Source organism: Sylvia atricapilla, chromosome 10 (assembly GCF_009819655.1).
Source record: "Sylvia atricapilla isolate bSylAtr1 chromosome 10, bSylAtr1.pri, whole genome shotgun sequence".
NCBI classification, from domain to species: Eukaryota; Metazoa; Chordata; class Aves; order Passeriformes; family Sylviidae; genus Sylvia; species Sylvia atricapilla.
The window spans coordinates 22555966-22579126 of record NC_089149.1 but is presented as its reverse complement, the minus strand read 5'-3'; the positions used below and the strand labels follow the sequence as shown (position 1 = coordinate 22579126).

Sequence of the window (23161 nt, the reverse complement as noted above, 5' to 3'; positions counted from 1 at the left end):
CCCCCGGGGCCATCCCGGGAGCGCTCCCGAGCGCTGGAGCTCCTTCAGCGACGCTCTCCGCTCCTTCGAGTGTTTTATAACGAGACAGAGGAAACTCCCTGAGGGAACAAAATGCTGCCCCACCGCATAAATGGAAAGCAGTGAGAAATGTTTCTCCCCAGGGTTTCCACGTAATATGATAGAAAGCTTTCGCGAATGGAATTGTGATTTGTAAAGTGTTGGCAATGTGTAGCGTTAATCACATTTATGTTATTGACAGAAGCGCTGCATGCTCCAGGTAACCTTTCACCGGACAGAGTGCTGTTTTGAGAAGGTGCAGGCTCAGAAAGCGTGTTGGCAGTGCCAGCCACAGCAGCCTTGCCTTGTTTATGGTATTCATGTTTGCTATACAGGAAATCCCACGTTACAGGTTTTATCTGCACTGGAAGTGATACAGCAAAAGCAACTATACAATATATGTATATAAATTTAGGAGTATTGATGAAATACACTGTTACAGGCTTTTGTGAGCAGAAAGCTTGCCACAGAGCTTTTGAAACCAGCTGCTCTGACAGGCATAAGAGTAGAGCTGGCTCTCCACTCAGTAGACCATACTATCAGCCTCCTATGAAATCTGCTGTGAAAGCTGGTTAGCAGAAGCTGCTTTTCCAAAAAATTTGGTAGTGCCAGTAAGAACATGCCTCTGAAAGATGTGAGCATTATCTTCAGTACGAAAGATGTGGTCCATAGCAGCATGTTAAAACAACTTGACTCTAAAATATCCAACATCTGTAAAGACTAGGCTGCTATAGACAAGGTGTGGAGAGAAAGGAAAAGAATTTCCCTGTTTTCAGGCTAGATTGATAGTGACCATGTAGAAGAAATAGTACCCACTACTGGAATTCTGGAGTTTGCAACTTGTGTGTTATTGTTGCACGTGATGTTGCTTCCTTGGATGTAATGAGAATACGGTTAGGACTACTCTAGCTTTTTTTTCCCTCAGTAACTGTAGCTGTGTGTCTGCCTCAAACCATGGCTCATGTCCCCTGCTCTTTAGCAGGGTTACTGAGAATGAAATTACCTTGCTTCTTGATTCTTGTCTAGAAAGTAAACATTGAGATTATGTTATAGTGCCAGCTTTTCCCCTTCTGTTTGCTGAAGTCGAGGTGAGGTTTGGTGATCTCATATGAAACCTATTCCTTTGGTGGCAGTTAGTATGCTATCCTGGGGATATTTTATTGAGGTAACTGTTGTGATTGCTTCAAAAACATAAAAAATGAGATCGATTTGACACATCAATCTAAACAACACTTGTATTCTTTCTGTTATTGTATTAGCTGCTGAACAATTCAACTTGTTCGGAGAATGATGGGGTTTAGATAGCCATGACAAAATAACAAGCAGAGAGTTGCAAGTCTTCCACTCATGCATTAAGTATTATTTCAAACTGTGTCAATGGGTTGGATCAAAATGGATTTTAATTTGAAAATAAAAGTTTTGCCGCTAATACAAAGCAAATGTACCAAATATAATTTTCTCTTTTTATTTTCTTCTTAATTTTCAGAAGCTGTTTGGATAATTAAATAATGAGATGGATAGTGGGCAACAGGAACACATTTTTGCAAAGTCTAACACTTTATGACTGGCTTGGATTTTCCATTTGAGGCAATCAGTCCCTGCGATATTGTATTGCCTCACAATTTTGCTTATATTGTTTATATTACTAATGTAAAAAATCAGTGAGGTAGGAATGCTGTTGGAGTATTATTTTTTTTTTATTAGGGATGTTGTTATTTTTTTCTTTCTTACAGATGGGGAACTGGGGCACAACAAGACTGTAAGAATTTGACAGATGAATGGAGTACTGTACAATACGTATAGAGAGCAATCTTGCAGCATGGACTGGCTGCCTTTAGGCTATTTGTTCATCACTCAGTTCACAGCAGCTTCCAAAGTCTCCTCTTAGCACTGTGGGATTTGGATGTACTGTGCATACACACAGGAGTCAATATTATTTATAGATTAGTTCTGGTTAGAAAGATGCCACACTATCCAAACTGTAGAAAGCAGAACAGTAATGTTTCAGGAACTGCACCCTCATGTGTTTAACAAACACATGGCTCCTGCCTCCACAGCTATCAGGGAGCAGCCAGTTGGGTGCATTTCACATCCTTACTCCCTACTCAGGAACTGTGTCTTTGCCTACTCAGGAGACTTCTCCCAAGGAAGCAAACCTCTGTCCATTCACTGTAGCCAGTGTTCAGTCTCCTCAGAATTATTTCCCACATTTGGAATACTAGGGTGCTAAAAAGCAGAAGCCTGTACTAATCTCTGTTAACCTAGGAGAAGCCCAGCCCTTAAACACTCAGTTTGAATTAACCAGCGTGGCTCATTTGCCAGACATGCCTTATTACAAAGGATTACAGCTTCTTTTTTATTTGGGGGATATAAAAGTTTGCACATGACCTGGCCACGTCTCTGGATTTGTGAAGCTTGAGTTTCCAAAAAGGTTGGAGCAGCAAATAAAACTGCTGTTGGACCTAAGTCAAAGGTCAGGACACGTAGTCATAGTATTTTGCACTATGTATGCAAACTACATATTACATATGCAAATTATGTATGCAAAATTTGACTGTGTGGGATGGTGGAGGTCACTGCATATAGAGCTTCCAGCTTCTGAAACCTGGCAAAAGCTGTAGAAAAAATGTTCTAAAAATATAGTTAAAGAACTCTAGGTGTTGTGTCCAGTGACTGGCATCTGTCCATGCATATGGGTAGAACCCTTAGCTGAAATGCAATATGTTTTTTCCTGCATTCAGAGCGTCCTCCTTTGCTCAGGTGCTGGCATAGGTTGGTCCAGCCCAGTTTGCAAAAGATGCTGCTGCTCAGTCTGGTCTTAAAACTATAGCAAATACTTTCTTGAGGTGGGTTTTTTTTTGTGGTGTTTTTTTGTTTTTTTTTTTTTTTTTTTTTTAATTCATAAGGTTTTTTACTATACATGGGTGTTGCATCTTTTGTCTTGTGCCTTCAACTAAAATGGTTGCTATGAAAACTTTTTAAGAAATAATGATGCAAAATGCTCTTTGTTCATTATTTTAAACACAGAATGAGGACTGTCTTTATTAGGCTAAAGTCTTTTTATGTTGATCTGCAGTTTCATTATAGTCCTCTTGAAATAATTGGATTGCTGATAAAATAAAATGTGGCCTGAATAGGAAGAATATAATGTAGTGCCAACACAATGCTCTGCAGTGTAACACATACAAATGGTTAAGACTTATTTTTGGCCATCTAGTAATTATTCATGTGTACATTGGATGTATATTGTCATATAAACAGGTTCAGAGGGGAAAACAACACCAGTATGGAACAGTGTTTATAGACCATCCACAAACAGAAGGAAAGACAAGACCTGCCATTTAAAGAAAAAAAAAAAGTGCTGCATATACAAATCCTCAATCAGCAGGAATGGCAATAACAAAGGATTCATTTGAACGGATTAAGTGGCTTATCACAGCTGCCTGGTGAGTTTTACAGATCACTACATTTTTAACCAGATTCACTGAGATATATTCTTAGCTATCCATTTAACAGTAATAAGAAATGCCTAGATATTTGCAAAATTGGAGTAATTTTGAAATAGGCTTCACTGTGGCCTGTAGAGTAGTACACAGCAGTCTATATGCTGTGGCCATACATAATTTATCTTTTCATACAATGAGTAAGCACCTTAGTTCTTTGTAAAAATAATATTAGCATTAAAAATAATTTAAAAGAATGCATATTTTCTGTATTGCTGCAGAAATTTTTTGCTAGCTTTTATTTTAGTTATATTTTTATTTTTATTTTATCTTACAAGCCATCACTAGCATGGAGCCTGGCATGGAGCTGGGCTTCCCCAGCAGCTGCTCTGGAATCATGTGGCTATTCTGAATGTGGCTTTGCTCTCTACTTGCTCTTGCCCTCTTTCTCTGAGCAAAAGAAAACAGCACCAGCTAACTGATTTTAGGGTAAATGCAGATCATTACCATCTCTACTCAGTCTTCACCTCATGGTATCTGTGGAGAAATCTGTCTGGAATGGTTCCTCTCTGGCCCTTTGTAATTGTGGGATTGGAAATAGGTTACAAGGGGAAGTTATAATGACTTTTACATAGTCTTGTTCATGCCTGTCTGTCCTCAGCCTCACAAATCCGAAAAGACAAATATTTACAGCATGGGAGGCCATTTCTTGATGGTGTGCATGCCTTATAAAAATACTATGTAGTTACTCCCAACAGAACTTAATCATGTGCGCACTTGATCATTTCTCACTTTCTACAGGCTAAATTTTTGTGAAGGTTTGATGTTGTGAGTGTAGTTTTAAATTAGTTTTCTCCTTTCAAATCAGGTGGCTGCTGATTGTTTTTTCAACTGAAGGAATTGATGGGGTAAGTGACATTAATATTTACTTTAGGCAGGTGAGAATGGTAGAGTTCAAGCAAGTAGCACCACATGCACCAAAATGACCAATAGTTCTGTGAAAAACCATAATGTTCCTTTCTGTATTTCTGCAGTTCTGACTTTCCTTTCTGCTACTCAGCTTATATATTTTGCAATTTTATGCTCTAGATTTTCCTAGATTCTAGTTCTAGCTTCTTGAGGTGCTTTTGGAAAGCTGCATGTAGAAAACCCTTTTTCACTGAGTCTGTCTCTTTCCTCATAAAGTCTGTTTAATGGTTCTGCATTATGGCACATGTCAATTCTAGCTTTCCATTCTGCTCTGTATGTTAGCCTAGATCTTAATCTGGCTTCTATGGACAGTCCCATCTCTCTGAAGCCAAAATTTCACATGTAATATAATTTCAATATCTACTTTATCATCCTCTCTGTACTGGCATTCATATTACCCTTATGTTTGCAGTGCCCTTACTGAGACTTCTTTCAAGTGCATCCTCTTTGTATTCTTTCAATATTTAGAAGGTCTTTTTTTGTAGAGGTTTTTTTTTCTTAATCCTCAAACTCATTCCTTTTTTATTTAAGCTGTTAAAGATGGAAATATGTTTTTTTTAAAATAACTGTTCAATCAGAAGAAAGGGTAATACTTCTAATTTTGGAAACTTGTATTCTATTGACATTCCAGGAGAGGCAAGATTCTAACAACTACATGAGACACTAGTGTGGAGTAGATTAGGTAATTTCATGGGAAATGCAGTGTGTGAAAGACAAGTAGTCTGTGAGAGAGACCATCAGACCCTCTTGTTCCGAGGTTTGGGAATTCCAGATATTCTAAAAATGTTACAGATAGAAAGAACAGAATTCTTCCTCCTTATCTAGTATTTGTCAGTGTTTTCTCCTTGAAACATTGAAGTATGAGCCTATAGTGTTCTGTTGGGTATTAAAACCAGTAACAAAACAATCTTGACCTTGACAATAATGAAAACCATCACAGAGGAAATATTTGTTTTATCACCATTTACTGGTTTCCTACATTATTCTTAAATCTTTTACCTCCTTGTTAAAATTCTTTTAAAAATATCTTCAATAATTTACACGGTTTTACTGAAAAAGAAGTTACTTAGTGGACATTCCAACTTAGTTTAAAAGTGCATATCATGTGTGTTTATTACTGCATTTGGGAAAATAGAAAAGAACAATAAAATCGTGTTCATTTACCACACAGAAGATCTGCTGAATTTATATTTTGTTGTGTTTTTATTTCCCCTTGAATATTATTTTTTCTCATTACAATTTGGTAAAAAAGCAGTCACTTTTTTGCTATTAAAAGGACAATAATAAAAATTTTTAATACAAGAAATAAGTAAATTAATAGTAAACAATGCATAATTACACCATGCATGTACTTAGTTTCATTTAATAGACAAGAATTAAATTCAAGGTTTTATCTCTGAATCAACTTCTTGCTCCTTCACTGTGTTTTGCTTTTTATAATTTCATTGTAGTTGAGCAACCTTCTAAAATAATGTGATGGATTACAAATTTTACATTATTGCAAATTAAAATCTGATTCTGTTAAAATTTATTCCAGGTGCAGCTGGTCTCATAGGTTATATTTGGCTGTAATATTTAGTGTTATGTAACATGACTTGTAGTTAAGGTCTTCCATCTTCTACAGCAACAAGTAATAAGCTTTGCTTCTACCTTGCCAGAAAGTTTATATTGATGAGAGACCTTTTGCCTTGAAAATCATCTGATTAGCCAATATGTCCAGCTGACAGTATTTGATGATGTAATTGTTGTCTGTTGTGCATTGATAAATCCATAGCCTTTCAATTTTTAGGGAGGATATGCATTTATTGATCCATGTGGGGGACAGGATTGTTCAGTTTGTCGGTGTTTTCCAGAAAAAGGATCAAGGGTAAGTTGTGATTAGAACTAATGATAATGACTGTTGTAAATACTGTTCATTTTGTGCACATTGCTATTCCTGAAAATCTACAAGATTGATCAATCAATCAATCAATATTCAGGCATAAATGCATCTGACAATCTAGCATATTTCTGTCACTGGTGTCAAGTACAGCTCTCACTGAAGAAACCTAAGATTGTTTTTAAAGAATTCTGTTTCTAGTTGGGTCTGTGCTAATCTTGGTATCTTTCTTCCGTTAAGGATTCTTTGAAATCAGTCTAGGATTTAGACAGATGTAATTCCTAATACATGTAAAGTATAGAAATCTATGCTTGTTTTCTACTAAGAGGCTGGCTGAAAGAAAATGTCCATGCTATTCTTTAGTTTTATGAGAACTTATTCCTTATTTGGGTTAGGTGACTAAAAATGTTTGCAGACTTTTTATCTTACTCACTTAAAATACTGACTTTAAAAAAAACCTGAATTCTCTTTGTCTTGTGAATAATTATGAAACAACTCTAAGGCATTTTCACATTACATGCTAAAATTAGTAACTGTGCATGTTACTAATTGCTAATTGAAATATGTCCAGTGATGACTAGTTTGTCTTGGCTATTCTTTCTCAGAATACATCTCTATACAGAGATAGCAAATAATGTAAACATTGTGTGTGGGAAAAACAAAAGTTATATACATATGTATATGTATGTCCTGATTAGTGATCAACTGAAAATTGTGAGTGATGAAAATTGTTTTTCACCAAAGTACTAATGGTTAAGTTAAGTTTTAAGAGGGTTGAACATGGTGGATCAGTTTTGGAAGAGCCATTTCTTTGTGTACAACCAGAGTTGTACAGAGTTGCCAGAAAAGCAAGACACACCTTTTTCTTCCTGTGCTTCTGCAGTTAGCTGCACGCTTTGCTGTGTCATGATCACTGCCCCTGGTGTCCTTGGATCCTATCCTAATCCTCCAGGATTATGTCTATGTGAAAGTCCCCCATGCTGTAGGATTTTCATAATAGAGGCCTAGGATGCGTATATCTCTGTAACACTGTGCTAACAAAAGGGCATCCCAGGAAGAGTATTTTGACTGGTACCACTGCAGTGTCTCTCAGTGGTACTGAACAGACTGTTTTGGATACCAAAAACCTGATCTGAAGTGCCATTTAAAAGCAACTGATTTCAAACTAGGCGAAATTTTCTTGATTTGGGTTCTCACTCAGTAGCCTAGAAGTTTTGAATCACATGCCCATAATCTGTCAATAATAAATACCTCCTGCAGTTGTTCTGGCTCTTCCCTAGGCTGTCCTCATCACAAGTAAACTGTGCTATAATTCATGCATTTGCAGTTAGTTTTCTAAATAATTCCAAGGAACTGGACCCTAAGTGCCAAATAGAAGTGTAATAAGCATTTCTAAATTGATTGAATGTTGTTACGCAATTTTAAGTCTGAGAATTGTACCATTTTCTGAAAAAGCTCTGAAAGAACGTTGTACATGTACCCTGATGGATCATGGATAAAGTATCTCCAATGTTATATGAATTTATATTTCATGCAGTCATTTATATTAATATTCTAGAAACAGAAGTACTCTTCAGACCAGAAATGAAACATGGCTTAACTAAACACTGCTTCACATAGATTACTGCACATATTTTCTATACTAATGTATGGTGATGAATAATTTTCTACAGGATTATTTAACTCTCATACTACAATTCTTTTGGTTTTTAGACTTTGCTGTGTTCTGCTTTTACACTCTGACACACTAAGTTTTCTCTCTGAGCTTCTGTGGAGACTACCCATTACAAAATAAAAGATTGGTTTATCTTATTGTTAGCTTTCTAGAATGCAAAACTTCTGCTTTATCTGCTTTTCTGTCTGAATTCTACTCTGAGGCTGGCCCCTCAGAGTTTTGCATTTTCCTCAATCCTGTCTTGAAATTGTAAGAAATAAATGGTTATTAAAAGCCTCTGGCATTGTACAGTACACAAGCTTAAGTATTCAGAAATTTTGGTATTAGGACTTTGTCTTCTGTTTGCCCATTTGAAAATGTTTTAAATTTCAACATCAAAACCTTCTCTATTGTAAGTGGACAAGACAATGATAAGGTTTTGCTAGAAAAAAGCTGACCATGAGAATAAGAAAATGAAACTACCATGGCCATACTTAGATGTATTGTTACTGGAAAAACTGAAAGAAAAGTAGAAGCAAATAGCTGAACTTTCATTTAATATTTAAATAACACCATTATACCTATGCATCAGTTGCTCTACTGGATTTTAGAAGAGCTTGTGTACCTGTGATTTTTAATTCTCTCATATATAACTCTGTGCAGTAAATACATTTGCACTCCTTTTCATTAGCAAGAAATCACTGTCTGAAAAAACATTTTAGTCACTACTGCTAGTAGTATATCATTACAATTGTTCACATCACAATGAAATTTTGACTTCTGTTCACTTGGGATTACAGTCTTATTGGAATTCGTCTTGCATTATACTGTTTATCTTTTGATCTTATGTCTCAACTCAAAAGGACTCTTCCATAAGACAGTGTCACAGTACAGCTGGTGTGTAGCTGAACAAGATAAATCTGGCCATAACATAAACCCATAACATAAACCCAATTTGGCTAGCCTGGTTTTTTCTAGGAAAGAAGTAGAACACGTCCCTGGGTGAACAATGATAGAATTGATTTGAACTCAAACAGGAACCTCATCCAATCGTGTTCAATCTAGAATGCAGACATCTATGCAGATATCACTGCTCAAGGGGCTGGGTGGCATTAAGACCCAAACCAATCAGCTGTCTAAACCTGGGAAATCCAAACCCCTCTATAAAAAGAGCTGCCATAATAAACTCTTGGCTGTTTGTCTCATGATCATTGGACTCGAGTCGTGAATCTGTCTCGAACCTACACATAGCAGGTCACCATTAAATTGTGCTGCTAAACCTCTTTGCCCATATTGTGTGCTATTATACCAAGACATTTCAGAACTGTAGAACAGATAAACGAGGCAAAACATCATTAATGAAAGTATATATATATCTGGTAGTAAGTGTTCTACCTGACTTCTTAGATTCTTTTTTCCCCTCTCCCTTTTTGGTTGGCTGTAAAGTCTAGGATTTCAATTTTCATTAAAGACACCATAAAACTTTCCACCATTTCATCCTCTTTTTCTACATCAGAAAGTCCTTTCCTAGAAAACTCCTCTAGTGTTGTATCACCAGCTTCCAAAAATGCTGGCTGCTCTAACAGAATTCAGATAGTTAAAAAAATGTTTGCAGTTAGCATTGACCAATTGTAAACCTGTCCTGTGCTGACCCCAGAGTTTGATCCTATTGAATTCCATTGGCTTTGTTTTTAGTTAAGTAGATTTGGGAAGCAAGCATCTATTCATGACTCAACCTGATCTGGCTTCTATGGGGTCATGTGAAATGCCTGGATCAAAGTGAATAATAAGTATAACTCAGCAGGACCAATGTTCGTTCTTTTGCAGATGAAGCAAGAGGCTTATTTTTATCCTAGTGTAGGGGAGAATGCAGCAAACAGGAATCTAAGAGGAGGGTTTTACACTTTCTGACACTTCAGAAGTAAGGAGTAAGCATTCACAAGAGATGCTGAGTCACTTGGGTGTCACAGGTAAACTAGGAAGCATCAGCTGGTATCAGTCAGTGCAGGGCGAGAATGCCCTGGGGTAAGAATGAGCAGTTACCTGTAAGTCAGTACTCTGGCACTACTTTTCTTGTAACATCTCCCTGGTAGATATTGTGAGTTGCCAGATTTCCTTAGTAGGTTCCATGGGTTATCTGAGGTCAATTTACAGCACAGTGTAAACATATTTAAAATGCACTAACTCTGAAAATTGTGCAAATTCTGTCTGCTTTGGGAAGTAAAAGGCATTTATTAATATACACTGGGTTTTTTTTTGTATGTCAGTAGGCAGTGGTGGTTTGTCATTCACATGGAATACCCAGTACTTGAATTTTCAAGTTGCGCACTCAGGAAATATGTAAAATCCTTCTGCTTTGTCTCAAATTTACTATCAGAGATGTATGTAAACTAGCATCTAAGGAAATCCAGATTTCTCCCATTATATGCCTGCTACTTGTTGATCATTTTCATTTTTCCCAGTACATTAGCTGTAAGTTTAAAAGCAGAAGATTCCTGAGACCAGTTATACATTTCACTTACGTTCACTGAGAACCATATTATGTTTTTCTATAAAAAAGACCCAGAAAGATGGGATCTCAAAATCTATATCTAAAACAGACCACGCTTTTCTTTTTTGTAAATGGGCAGAGGAACAGGCAGTATTCTGACTGCAGAAGTTAGGGTTTGAACTGGTAGGGAATGGATCCTACTTACCAGAATGTGGAATAGGAAGAGAAGCACTGCAGTCTGTAAGGAGAGCTACACCAATCACTGCAAGGTCTCTTTCAGGTTGTTCGTCATACATGATGCCCAGCTACAGCACCTGTTAATTAGCATTTTTCATATTAGACATTTTTCAAATTTTCAGAAACTTTGATCTTGTTAATTATCCCTCCTCTTGTTCTTGAGCATCTTTCTTTTCTTAATACTTTCGGTTCCCCTGTCCTACCATACTGAAAATGGTGGGTTTTCTCAGTTGTTGCAGATTGCCAAGCTTTTCCACATCAAGGAAGATAAAACTCTGCGAAATCATTCTTTTTTACAGATTTGAATCAACCAAAAATTATCAGCAGTGACTTGTTTCAATAACATGGTACAGAGAAAAACTCGATTTTATTTTATTTTATTAGCTAAGGTGATGTTAATTATTTGTGGGCTGTTTCTGTAATATCTGTGCTCAATTTGTAGCTCTCTGCTTTCAGCCATTAGCAGTTAAGAGTTTCAGTGCTAAATCATGGTTTGTCGAGTTTGGTTAACACAACAGTGACACCCACTGGCTTATTGGATAGTTTTACTTTTCATAGTCCCTCACGGTTAAAACCTAAGTATACATTGTGAATCATGTTTTCAAAACATCACTGTGAGTTTTTGTGCTTCTGTGAAGTATCACTGAATACTAAGCTGCACCATCAGGTGTTTTTTTCTTGTAGCATATTATATCGTTGAAAAATATAATAAAGTTGCCAAGTATGATAAGTTGCCAAATTTTTCAATAGTTTGGAACATGGATCAGATGTTATTTACAAGAAAGATAGACTATTTACATGGGCCTGTAGTGACAGAACAAGGGGTAGTGGCTTCAGGCTGAAAAAGAGTTTAGATTTGATATGAGGAAGGAATTCTTTACTCTGAGGCTGGTGAGGCTTTGGCACGGGTTGCCCAGGGAAGTTGTGGATGGCTTATCTGTGGAAGTGTTCAAGGCCAGGTTGAATGGGCTTTTGAGTGACCTGGTCTAGTGGAAGTTGTTTCTAACCATGGCAGAGGGGTTGGAACTACCTGATTTTTAAGATCCCTTCTATCCCAAACCATTCTATGATTCTATGAAAAGTCAAGCTTAAATTATTATTATTATTATTATTATTATTATTGTTATTGTTATTGCCTTTACTTTTCTAAAAATCTAAGGAAAAGAAATTATCTAATTTTGTCTATTAAGAACAAGAGACTGGATTTAATGCCAAATTGTGTGATTTCTCAGATTTATTTTAATCGGGTTTATATTTAGAAGAGGATTTGTTCTGGGATTTTTTGAGCCTTGACTTACAGTGAAAATTAGTTTGGTTGTAGTCTTACACAGTGGGGAGTAGAATCTTCCCAGAATGGACACCCCTCCGAGCTCTGGAACCTGGGGCTTTGCTGTGCAATTGACCAGCTCTTCCAAAAGGGGAGAGGACATGGGTGGAGCTTAGAGCAGCAGCAGATGCCCCCACTTCACTAACCAAATTACAAAATAAAGCATCTCTCCCAATGCCTTTGTGAGCGCTCCTCTCTTGCCCACAGACTGCTTTACTTTCCTTCTTGCTCTGTCCTGCTCCTGATGAAATGAGAAAGACTGGTTACAAGGCAGAGTCCAGTGCACAGTGGAAAGGGTTGCTGTATTATTTGCCTACAATCTGTGCGGAGTTGCTGGGCATTTTCTCTTTTGTTCTTATGAACAGAAGGTAAGTGCATTTCACAAATCACTGGAACATCTCCATAGCCTGTAACATAGGGTACTGTCCTCATTGAAGGTGATAATTTGGCTTCTTTTGACTTAATTGGTAACAAGAAGCAAGACAATTCACTCAAGTAGCATGAAGTTTGGTTTTTTTCCCAGTTTAGACTCCATTAAAACATTGTGCTTGAGACAGTTAAGTTCTCAAGGCACTCTCAAAATCAAGTGCTCTTCAGTCTCATGCATAAAAAAAAATCCAGATAACCTTGGCTATTGCTTTTTCTTAACAGTATTAAATGCTTTGTTGCATGATACTGAAGTATTTGCAGTCTTAGTCTTAGGAAGCATAGTTAATTAAAAAACAATATAGCCTTGTTTTGCTTAAAGTCAATTTCTTACTGCAGGTCAAGCCCAGGATATGCTAAAACAACAGACCGTAGTCTTGGCATGGTAGCTCCTGACCTAGACAATTAGCAAGGCACTAAAAACCTAGAAGAATTTATTGGCATCAGATGGCAGAGCAGGCATAATATTCTGTTCATTTTATCTGAGCTAATTTGTCATTTCCACATGAGCATGACTACCTTCATCCTCTTTATTTTTACAGCTGTCCTGAGACTGTAATGCTGTGGTAGTCACATTGGATGGGCACAAATAATAGATGTGATAATAGATGTTATGGCATGGTATCAGTTTGGTCTTAACAAAGCTCCAGTCTTTGAGCTGAAAGAAAGAGAGAGAATCCATCAGCTTCACATGGCATGCTAAAGTTGTATCAGCTGCCAAACCCATTGTGAATTCTGAATTCAGTGACTCTGTTCTATGACTTCACTACCTTCTGCTGAAGACCATGGAGTCAATTAAATTCACAGGGTAGCAGCAAATGAAGACATACTATCAGCATAAGGGACTACATGTCCTGGAAGTGTTCATTTGTTAATTATAAAAACTACCATAGAATGCCTACAGTGTCTCAGGTTTTTTTTTCAGAGTGCAATAAAAATCATGTTTCTTAACTGTCCAAAGGATACAACATGTTTTGAAAATTTTCATCTCTTGAATGCAGAATATATTCACTATTAATTAAAAATATTGAAGTTGGTGAAGAAACCTTTTGTCAACAAAATGCATTTAAAGACTAATTCCTTTAAAAATTAGTGCAAAACATCTTATGCTTTTCTTTTCCTGTTGGTGAATGATGCATTTTGCAAGGTAATAGCTAGTTTAGAGAACTAAAAAGCCATACCACTTCCAGTAAAGTTAATGGTTCAAACAGTTGTATTTTGTTATATTATTAGTCTGGTTCATTTCACTTGTACTCAAAATGATGCTTTAATTAAAATGGTTGTCCAATTAATTTTTTTCAATCAGATATTTAAAGGGCATAATAGCTCTCTTAGAAGTACTTCAATTAATAAATACATTCTAACATGAGCAAGGCACTGCCAGTAGACAGGCTGCAACTGTTCATGCAAGCAAACTGTCAACACCTGGAATCCTGACTGTCTATTCACTGTTAACAAGGAAGCAAAATCATCAGCTTTTAATACCAGCAGCCCTTAATTTGCATAATATCTTACACTGCTGGAATTCTGGTATCACAAAAATCGTAACTGTTAGTCATGATAACATGCTGCTTCTGCTCTGCAATTTTTGCCAGTGGCTTTTCTGGAAGCAGGATCAAGGCTGAAGTGAGAGGAGCAAGAAAAGATAAATGGAACATGACTCATATGAGGATTCTTTTTTCAGGTGGTCCTTATTTCTAAGTGTAGGGCTTCTTTTCCCAGCCACTGGACTAAGTTCTTGTTCACAGCTTAAGGGCCAGTGGTCATGCAGCCCTACTTCCACTGTGACATGAACCTGTAGTACCTGCCTGTCCAAACATGTAGTGAATTACCTTCTCTGTTGCTTTGCTGATTTGACTGAATGATGCATACCATACATTTTTTCACTTCTTGTCCAACTGTCAAATCACACTGATTTTTATAATAAGAAAATAAATAAAAAGTAAAAGAAGCTTAAGTCCCTGCTTGTAAATCACAAGATTTTGTCCAGATTCAGCCTGCTGAAGTGTTTACACTGAGAAGCAAGAATTCAGTTATTTTGCTTCCTGAAGCTACATATCTTCTTACAATTATCTTTTATGTCCATCTTTTTTTTTTTCCTTCAATCCATTCATAAAAGTAAACATATAGTCTGTTATTTCTGTGAACACAGAAATATCTTTTACTGCCCTCAAGTGGTCCTATAGTCATATGGTTTTCTTAGGAATGTATGGGGTTCAATTTTGCTCTCTTTTAAAATAGTTAACTATAATTAGTTATAATAATTAATTCTATACTATAATAAATGATTGATTATACATACTGTGTAACTAATATAATGAATTATAGTTATAATAATTTATTATAATTAATGGATGAAGTCTGGAAAGAAAACAAAACAGTCTTCAGTTTGGAAACAGAACAAGTTATAGGTAAACAAGGATAATGATATAAAATGAAAAAGATATTAGGAGAAATAAAGACCTGCAAATACATAGATTTTTGTAGGGTGAAGTATAGACAGCTCATGAAATCTGGTTAGAAAGCTTGCTTTATTCAGCACTTTGAAGCTATGATTGCATAGCTGTTGAGCAGCACAGAACAAAAATCCCATCACATCTGAAACAACTCCACACCAGTGTTATAGACTGAAAAGGCCAGTTGGCATAAGAGGTAATCTTGCTTCAGGAGAATGTATATTACCTTGGAAAAGTTAATTGAAATCTATGGATATTGTATGGTAATGAAGGTACAAATACTCAAATTAGAGCCATTTATAGATAAATTATATTCTTCAACCTCCCAACCCATTTTAACACAATTTATTAAAATTGTTACTTTCTGTAATTATGTTAGCTAATAACTATTACTTTTTTCTCCAGGAAACTTCACAAGTTTGAAATGAGCACTAAGATATGAGACTAGTTACGAAAAATGTGAGCTAGAAAAACTTAAGATAACTGGCGTATCATGACTTGAAAGAGGGAACTCGCTTGATTTGTTCTGATTGTGTACTAAGTCTCTTTGTCTAAAATGAGTTCTCATTTTTCTGGTGGGAAAACACAATGCTGTTTGGATTCGGAGGCTTGCAAAAGGTAAGACTTAAATTGGTGAAGCCAGGAAGACTTGCAGGTTATCCCAAGCATCTCAGAGAGGTGGTCTTGGAGACCTGATGAAGGTGAAATTATCGCCTTGAGCAAGTTGACAAACTTGAAAGTCGTGTTCATACAGCGCCTAATGCATGGGACAGTTTTGCAGGCTCTCCAGCAGCTGTTTTGAATCATGAATATTTATACATTGTAAGCCTTGTTTTGTCCACAGAATCATCTCTGAATTGCTGCAGTAGTCATTCACTTCTTTGGACTCTTTTCAGGGTCAGCCTGGTGAGCTGGGAGCTCAAGGTCCAATTGGGTCCTTGGGATCTACAGGACCACCTGGTCTGCCAGGGGAAAAAGGACAGAGAGGTGAGAATGGGAAGCCTGGGCCAGCTGGAGAAAAAGGTGATAAGGTAGGAAACACCACAGACAGCTCTTTTAGGTGTATACAGTATGTAATACTATATGTTGATAAGCGAAACAGAACCTGAGTGACCAAAAAACATTTGCCAAATTATACTCTTGCTTACACAAAATTCTCACAGAAGTTAATTGCAGAAAATTAATTCTTAAAAAAAAAAATTCAGGAGTTTTTTTGCTGTGGATTGCAAAATTAGAATTGTGAGAAGACACAAAATATGATGAACAGACAGACTATGATTGTCACTTACCATGTCGTCCTCTTTAAGCCCAAAGGAGTAGAAATATGGAGCTGGAGGGAGCAGTATGGGGCTTTTAAAACTGTTTAGTGTAAAACAGAATTTTATTACCACTTAGAGAATATAAATTGCAGCTCAGATTCATATCTTTCATATCTGTACAATCCCTGGCTGTTGGTACTTCATATTAGTTTCAATAGCCTAATTTGACTGATCTCAGAGTGAAATCTCTAATGTCAGTATCTAGCACACTTGAGATGTAAATGATGTAAACAAAAATTGTACTGCTGATATTACCAAAACAGGAGCAGGATTGTGAAATTATGTACAGAAATATTTTATAAGTTACAGCAACTTCCTATTCTCTGTCGTTTTATAATCTTTGGAGGGTGAATGACTATTGAGTATTAGATATTTGTCCTGTACTGTCCTCTCTGTTACATGGGTAACTGTTGGCACTAGTCTTCTGCTAGGACCATAGAAGTTTTTTCCAGATACTTAATTTCTGAAAATTATAGCCTTTGATTCATGTTTCAAACAAGACTGGCTTTTTGTTTCTTGCTATGTACTACCACATATTCTTGGTTTTCATTCCTTTAAGAGTTAATGACCTCATCAGCTTTATTTTTTTTCATATCACCTGTTTTTAGGGCCCAACTGGAGTCCCAGGATTTCCTGGTTTAGATGGTGTTCCTGTACGTATTAAACAAATATTTCTTTATAAAAATTACAGGTCTTATAAATTTACAGCAAGTCCTCTAACAGAATAATGCACTCACTGAATTGTTTTGCTTTACACTTACTGATATAATTTCTCTCAGAAAGTTACATGTTTTGAAAAAACGTGAAATAACTAGGTTAACTTCAGCTGTGTTTCCTTTTGATAACAAATGCTCCAAATCCCAATGAGGTGAGTACAGGATTTTCATGCAGGAGTGGGGCAGTGAAGGTAGAGACTACCCATGGCCATGGAGTGTGTGTCAGAGCTAGGCTTAAAAGCAGTGTATTTCTTCTCTTAGACTCTATAGCAGACTTTAGGTTTGTTCTTAATATCTCTGAAAATATCTCAAATGATGCACTGGTTTTTGTTCAGACATTCTGATTTTTGCTTGTAGTCCTTTTGCAGGAGGAAACCCAACCACTGATCCAGTAATTTTAATCTGAATAGGGACTGGATGAGCAAAGTGGGTCCTAAATATGTCTTCATAAGCATGTGATAATGTATTTTTATTAATGTCTTCATTAGTGTGAAAACTGGTGAAATAGTACCTGCATTTTTCAAAATACTCTACTAGAAGAGAATTCCTGTGATGTTACCAGTAATATATGGATCAAACAAAGTTAAAATGTTGAATTTTGAAAGTGAAAACACAACCAAAGCTGAGTGGGTGTTGCAGCATCTGCTTGTCAGCTGTCCAAATTTGACAGTGGGACTGTTGCCAAAATGTCTGTGTAATGTGGAGGTCACAAGCCCAAAATCTAGCACAAAAAAAAGGGAAGTGTTCCCAAGAAATGTATAGTTATTTTGGAAACAAATGTTAATTTGGAAACAGTGTCCACAAATTAGACTGAAGCATTTACAGACAGGAAGAAGGTAGAATTAACCAAAGTGTTTTAGGCAAATGACCAGGAGGATACTTTCTTGACAATTTTTCAAATTTCCCCCCGAAAAAATAATTTTGGGTCAAAATTTATGTGTTATCCTCATGAAATTCTGTGAAAAACTAGTTTTTTTTCTCCAACAAGAAGATCATTCCAAGAAAAATCTCATTGTTTCATTGCCCAGTTCCTAATTTTTAGTAGAACTAATCCTTATCTGGACACTGGTTAGTTACTGCTAGGTTAGAAAAATCACAATCTCTGTAACTACTGTGTGCCTGAGTCAATCTGTGTCCTCTTTTTACTTGTTTTATCCTAACAATTAAAAAATGTGAGGCTGCTCAAGATGACCTTTTCTAAAAATTTTTTGGGGTGAGTTTTTTCAGCTTTACAGCCACAAGAAGGACTATAGCTAGAGTCTGTATTCTCTGAGAAGACACAACATTACTTTTTCACTCAAGTAAGAACACAGTCTGGTCCTCTTAACCAGTGTTGTCCCTGTTATATTTGCTATGCATCAAAACCTCCAAATAAACAAAAGATTTACCTCATTTGTTCTACACCACAAAAAATCTTTTCAGAACAGAAGAAATTTCTAATGCAAAAGAGTATGAAACCAGCCCCGCTGTGAGAGGTCATCTCATTCACATCTGAGATATATTTGTTTCTGAACTGTTCTGTTAATTTAAAAAGTAATTTCCCATTAATCATGGTGTATTTCTAATAAATATGAAACTGTCTTTCAGGGCCTCCCAGGAAGGGAAGGACCCAGAGGCAAGCATGGTTTGGATGGCTGCAATGGCTCCAGGGGAGACCCAGGATTTCCAGGAGAAAACGGTTATATGGGACCAAGGGGTCCTTATGTATGTGAGAGGAATTCCTGCTGTGCACCTGCATTTCCCCTCCAATGACTCTGCACTGTGGCATCAGCTTCACAGTGCTGCACAGGGAATTCCCAGGAATTCTTCCTCAGGTTAATGGGAGTGAGACACACTGCCTTAACAGATTAAGCTTGAATGTGAAATAGGCTCCTATATCCCTGAAGTATGTGTAGCTGTCTTGAGAGTTAAGTTCTGATTTGTTTCCCCAGAATGTAGCCCCACCACGTGAGAAGGAGTAGCTTGAAACCACAGTACCATTCCTTAGTACCTGAAATTTATTAAAACCATTACTAGATAGAACATACATGAGATGACTTAAAAATAAGTGGAAGGTTCAACAAGCCTGAGTCCTGTTACACTCTAATATTTGGTACTACTTTTTTACACATATGTGCACTCCTAGTCTTGCCTGGGCATGTACCTGTATTTGCAGAGATCATTCCACAGTTAAAATGTTTGAAATTAGCACTTCAATATTTGTTTACTTTTTTCTGTTAAAATGTAAGGCACTTTAAAATTGTTTAAGTAGCTGTGTTAGCAGTACTCAACTACTGAAGATAAAAAGATTCTTTTCATTAAGGGGAATAAATTACTGTAACACTAAAGAAATTTTGCTGAACAGTTCTAGTCACCAGTCTATCACTTTTTGTGGAAACAAGTTTTAGTTCTGAATGAATAAGAGCTGATTAGTTGGTCTAACAGCTTCCCTGAAATTTTCTAAGACAATTAAAAACAACTTCACTTTACATGAAAAAATCAAATGTGTTTAGTGAGAGCGAAATAAAATGCCGAATTCAGCCACTAGAAAAATGTGGAGTGGGTGCAAGAGTGTAATGATATTATCAAGGATAATAGCAATTAGAATAAAATTTCATGCTATGAAAGTTTCATGCTATGAAAGATACAACATTGTAAATTTACTAATAACCTCATTTGTTATACCTCTGAAAGTAACTTGTTACTTCTGCTGAAACTCTAAGTTCACCTGTGTTTTCTTACTATGGCCTTCAAAACAGAGTTTTATTTTTTCTAATTAGACAAGTGACATAAAGGAAAAGCAGTACATGGGACAAATTACAGCATAAATCCCACCAATTTCAGGAGCATGCTCTTTGGCAGGCCTAGAAAAGTATTTGCAACCTACAAAAAACAGGGAGACACAACAGGCATGTAGCCTTGGATGTGCATACTAAAATTCCAGTGCAAATTAATTTAGCTACGCAGAAAAACAACACATAGTAACCATATTTGCTTATGTGCAAGAATGCTCTTCCAACCTCTCTCTGAAGATTGCCTATTTTTAAATCGATTTGTTGCACCAGGTACTAACTTGACTGTACATTAATTCTTATTAATTCTTATTAATTCTTATTTATAACATAGTCCTGTATAGTTTTATTTAACACCTTGTACATATTTATCAGCTTTACTTCATTGATCTTGTTGGAAAATAATTTCTATCTGTGAGGCCATAGATAAGCCAAATAGAAGATAACAAATGGAATATAACAAAGATGTTTTATTATACAAGAGACCACATGTAAAATAACCAAAGATCAATACAACTTTTGATTTGTTTAATGTGTTCCCTAGCAGCTGTTGTTTACCTGTAATCGGTATCCAATCTACTGTAGCTATATCCAGCTGCAGACAGCTGTAATTCTTCCTTTTATTGTGCCATTCCAGGGAGAAGTATCTTCTCAGTTTCATCTGACTGCAGGATTTGGACAGCCAATTTAGGGTATTCTGAACACTGTACCAGTACAGTTTTAAAGTGGTTGACAGTGTCCCATTTTACTGAACTCAGTAGTCAGGTTATTAACTTAGTTAAATTATATCCACTATGTTTGGATTTCAAATGGAAAAACTTTAGAAATAATGTCTTCATATATCTGTTCTTCAGATATGTAGATATCATGCTTTTAACAGTAAATTGAGCATTACAGTTAAATTTTGCAAAAAAAATTCATCTGTTCATGCTAACTCAGATTGAATTTTTGAGGGTGCTGCAATTAGCAGGGTTTTATAAAGGACCTAACAGAAAGTACCATGGGAACTTAGTTTTTAAAATCCAGGGCTCTTAGTTATCAGATTTTTTATGGACTGAAACAGGTTTCCTAATAGATAGAATAATTGAATACTATGCATCTAATAGAGTCCATATTTCATTTTTTTTTTTATCTGTATGCAGTATCACTTTAAATTCTTCTGGATCACACCATTTTCATGGAAGGCACACTGCTAATATTTAAAGCCACTGCCTCCCTGAAAGAAAAAGAAGGCATATTGATATTAAAGGCAAGATTTGTGAAGATTGTAAAATATTGAAGGACCCAAGTACTAAGGAGCACCTTAACAGAGCTCCAGAAGCTGTGGGAAGCTGGTTTGCTCAACTGTACAGAAGGTTTTGTTTGATAAAATGATCATTCGTGATCCTAGTGGATTATCTTGTGATAGTGGGGCACCAGAAAGTCACAACCTGAGAAGTTAGCATACAGTCTCCATGGAAATGTAGATATCAGTAAGTAGATCATGTTTTAAAAGACTCTTTTTCTTTAAAGGGAATTCCAGGGCAAAAAGGAGAAAAAGGAAATTCAGTGTATATTTCACATTTTGGAAAAGGACTTCCAGTAAGTATCTGATTGTGAAAAAAATCGTCCATTGTAGGAAAACATGTATGGTGAATGTAATTGTTCCATTACTCCTCACTAGTTAATAAAACTAAGTAAAAAAAGCCCCAAACAAACCACATATACAACTCTAACAGATAGTTTATGGTCTTAATATCTGTAAAGTTAGAAAATACCCACAAGCATGTACTGGTTCATTTGCTAAATGATTGTCATTACAGGGAGAGAGAGGTGATCCTGGACCCCCTGGTATGCCCGTAAGTACAGTCAGTGGGTTCTGGAACTGCTTTTTGTCTTGAAGACTTTCAATTTTTTCTCCTTAGTATGGTAAGAAATTTTGGAGTTTTTCCCTGCCCCTCCCAAACAGAAAAATTCTAGAATAAAGTCTGAGAAACATCAAGTCTGTATAGTCTTTTCCCATGGCCAGTTCATGCTGGCTGAAAGGGAGTAGAAAAGACCATTCTCACCTGCATTAGCTGTGTGTGGAGCAGCTGTTGCCCTGGTACTCCCAAGTATTTTCTCTGTGAAATTCAAGATGTGAAATCATCTTCTACAGTATCTGATGGGTCTCCCAAGAATAAGTAGCACTCTGTCATATTCCAGCCATAAGAACATGAAAGACGAAGAAACAGTTTAATTTTGTTGCTGAATCACATTCTTGATGGCTTTGGGTTCCTCTTGTCGTACCCTTCAAAATTGAGTTCACTGGTGAATTGTATCAAGTCTCTGCACCCTAGCAGAATTGCTGAGCTCTCAGTGCATTAATAACATAGAACTGTGCCTTGTCCAGTATTACCCACAAGCTGGTGCTGGGCTTCTCTAGTCTCAGAGAGATTTCAGGCATGGTGTAAGCTTTGGGCTGTGGGTGGAATCCAGTGGCCAGTAGGCTGAGTCCAAGGTGTTTTAGAGTGGCTGTGTTTGTATAGAAAAGGGAAAGTTCTTTCTGTGTTCACAAAAAGACCTTTTGCCATCTTTTCCAGGGACCTAGAGGGTCAAGAGGTACAATGGGCCCATCTGGATACCCAGGCCATCCAGGCTTGCCTGTAAGATCACCTCAGTTATACAGCTTTACCTTAGGATATGCATTCATTCTTGTCTACCCATTTTAGAACTTGCCCTAATGTGAATCAAAATCTTACATAGTTTTTGAGGCAAGTGATAAGATAGATTTTTGCTTTACCTTATGAGTTTGGAAGTTGAGGAATATGTTCCTTCCCATGTCTGCATGAGCACTTCATTCTGGCAGTGTGTGGTCATGGAGAAATGCTCCTAGTGCGCTCTCCTTAATCCCTTTTCCCAAGACCACCTGTAGGAGACAGGAATGGGGAAACCAGAGGTCAGCCCTCCTGAAAGCAGTGACCAAGTGAAGTAAATTGCACTTTGTAATAGGTACATCCTAAGAGAAGATTCTGCCTCTAGGTCCTATAAGCAAGAGGAAATAATTTTCATAAGCTGTCTCTAAATCAGACATATTAACTTGTCTTCATTCTCTTTTAAAGGGTATTCCAGGTTATCCTGGTTTGCCAGGTGAACAGGTAGGTAATAACTTTGGAAGCTGTTAGTGAAACAATAATTAAAATATCTATTTTAAATGTTCCTTTTGTTTATTTGTTATCAAGTTTTTCAAAAGAGTTACTTGATTAAACTCTAATGTTAGTATTTTCTGATCATGCTGAAACTGTGTACATTCTTTATCAATTAGGGAAATCCAGGGATTGGAGTGGATGGACAAAAAGGGGAGCCGGTAAGAAAACTAATAACATTAGATATATTATTGCTGTAGAGTTAGAAGAATAACAGGGTCTTGTTGGGTTCCATGCATCCCATTAATTTGT

General features: G+C 36.6%; 1 protein-coding gene across 1 annotated transcript in view; it reads left to right on the top strand.

Annotated features, from left to right (window-relative positions):
• Positions 1-1540: 1540 nt before the first annotated feature.
• COL4A4 (collagen type IV alpha 4 chain) overlaps positions 1541-23161 on the top strand; it is a 62934-nt gene continuing 41313 nt past the window's right edge. The window contains exons 1-12 of the mRNA XM_066326281.1: positions 1541-1723; positions 3319-3503; positions 4369-4408; positions 6259-6336; positions 15836-15970; positions 16867-16911; positions 18562-18678; positions 21258-21326; positions 21548-21583; positions 22307-22369; positions 22826-22861; positions 23029-23070. Of these exons, the coding sequence (XP_066182378.1) occupies positions 3448-3503; positions 4369-4408; positions 6259-6336; positions 15836-15970; positions 16867-16911; positions 18562-18678; positions 21258-21326; positions 21548-21583; positions 22307-22369; positions 22826-22861; positions 23029-23070 (717 nt within the window). The 5' untranslated portion in view covers positions 1541-1723; positions 3319-3447. The remainder of the gene's footprint in view (positions 1724-3318; positions 3504-4368; positions 4409-6258; positions 6337-15835; positions 15971-16866; positions 16912-18561; positions 18679-21257; positions 21327-21547; positions 21584-22306; positions 22370-22825; positions 22862-23028; positions 23071-23161) is intronic.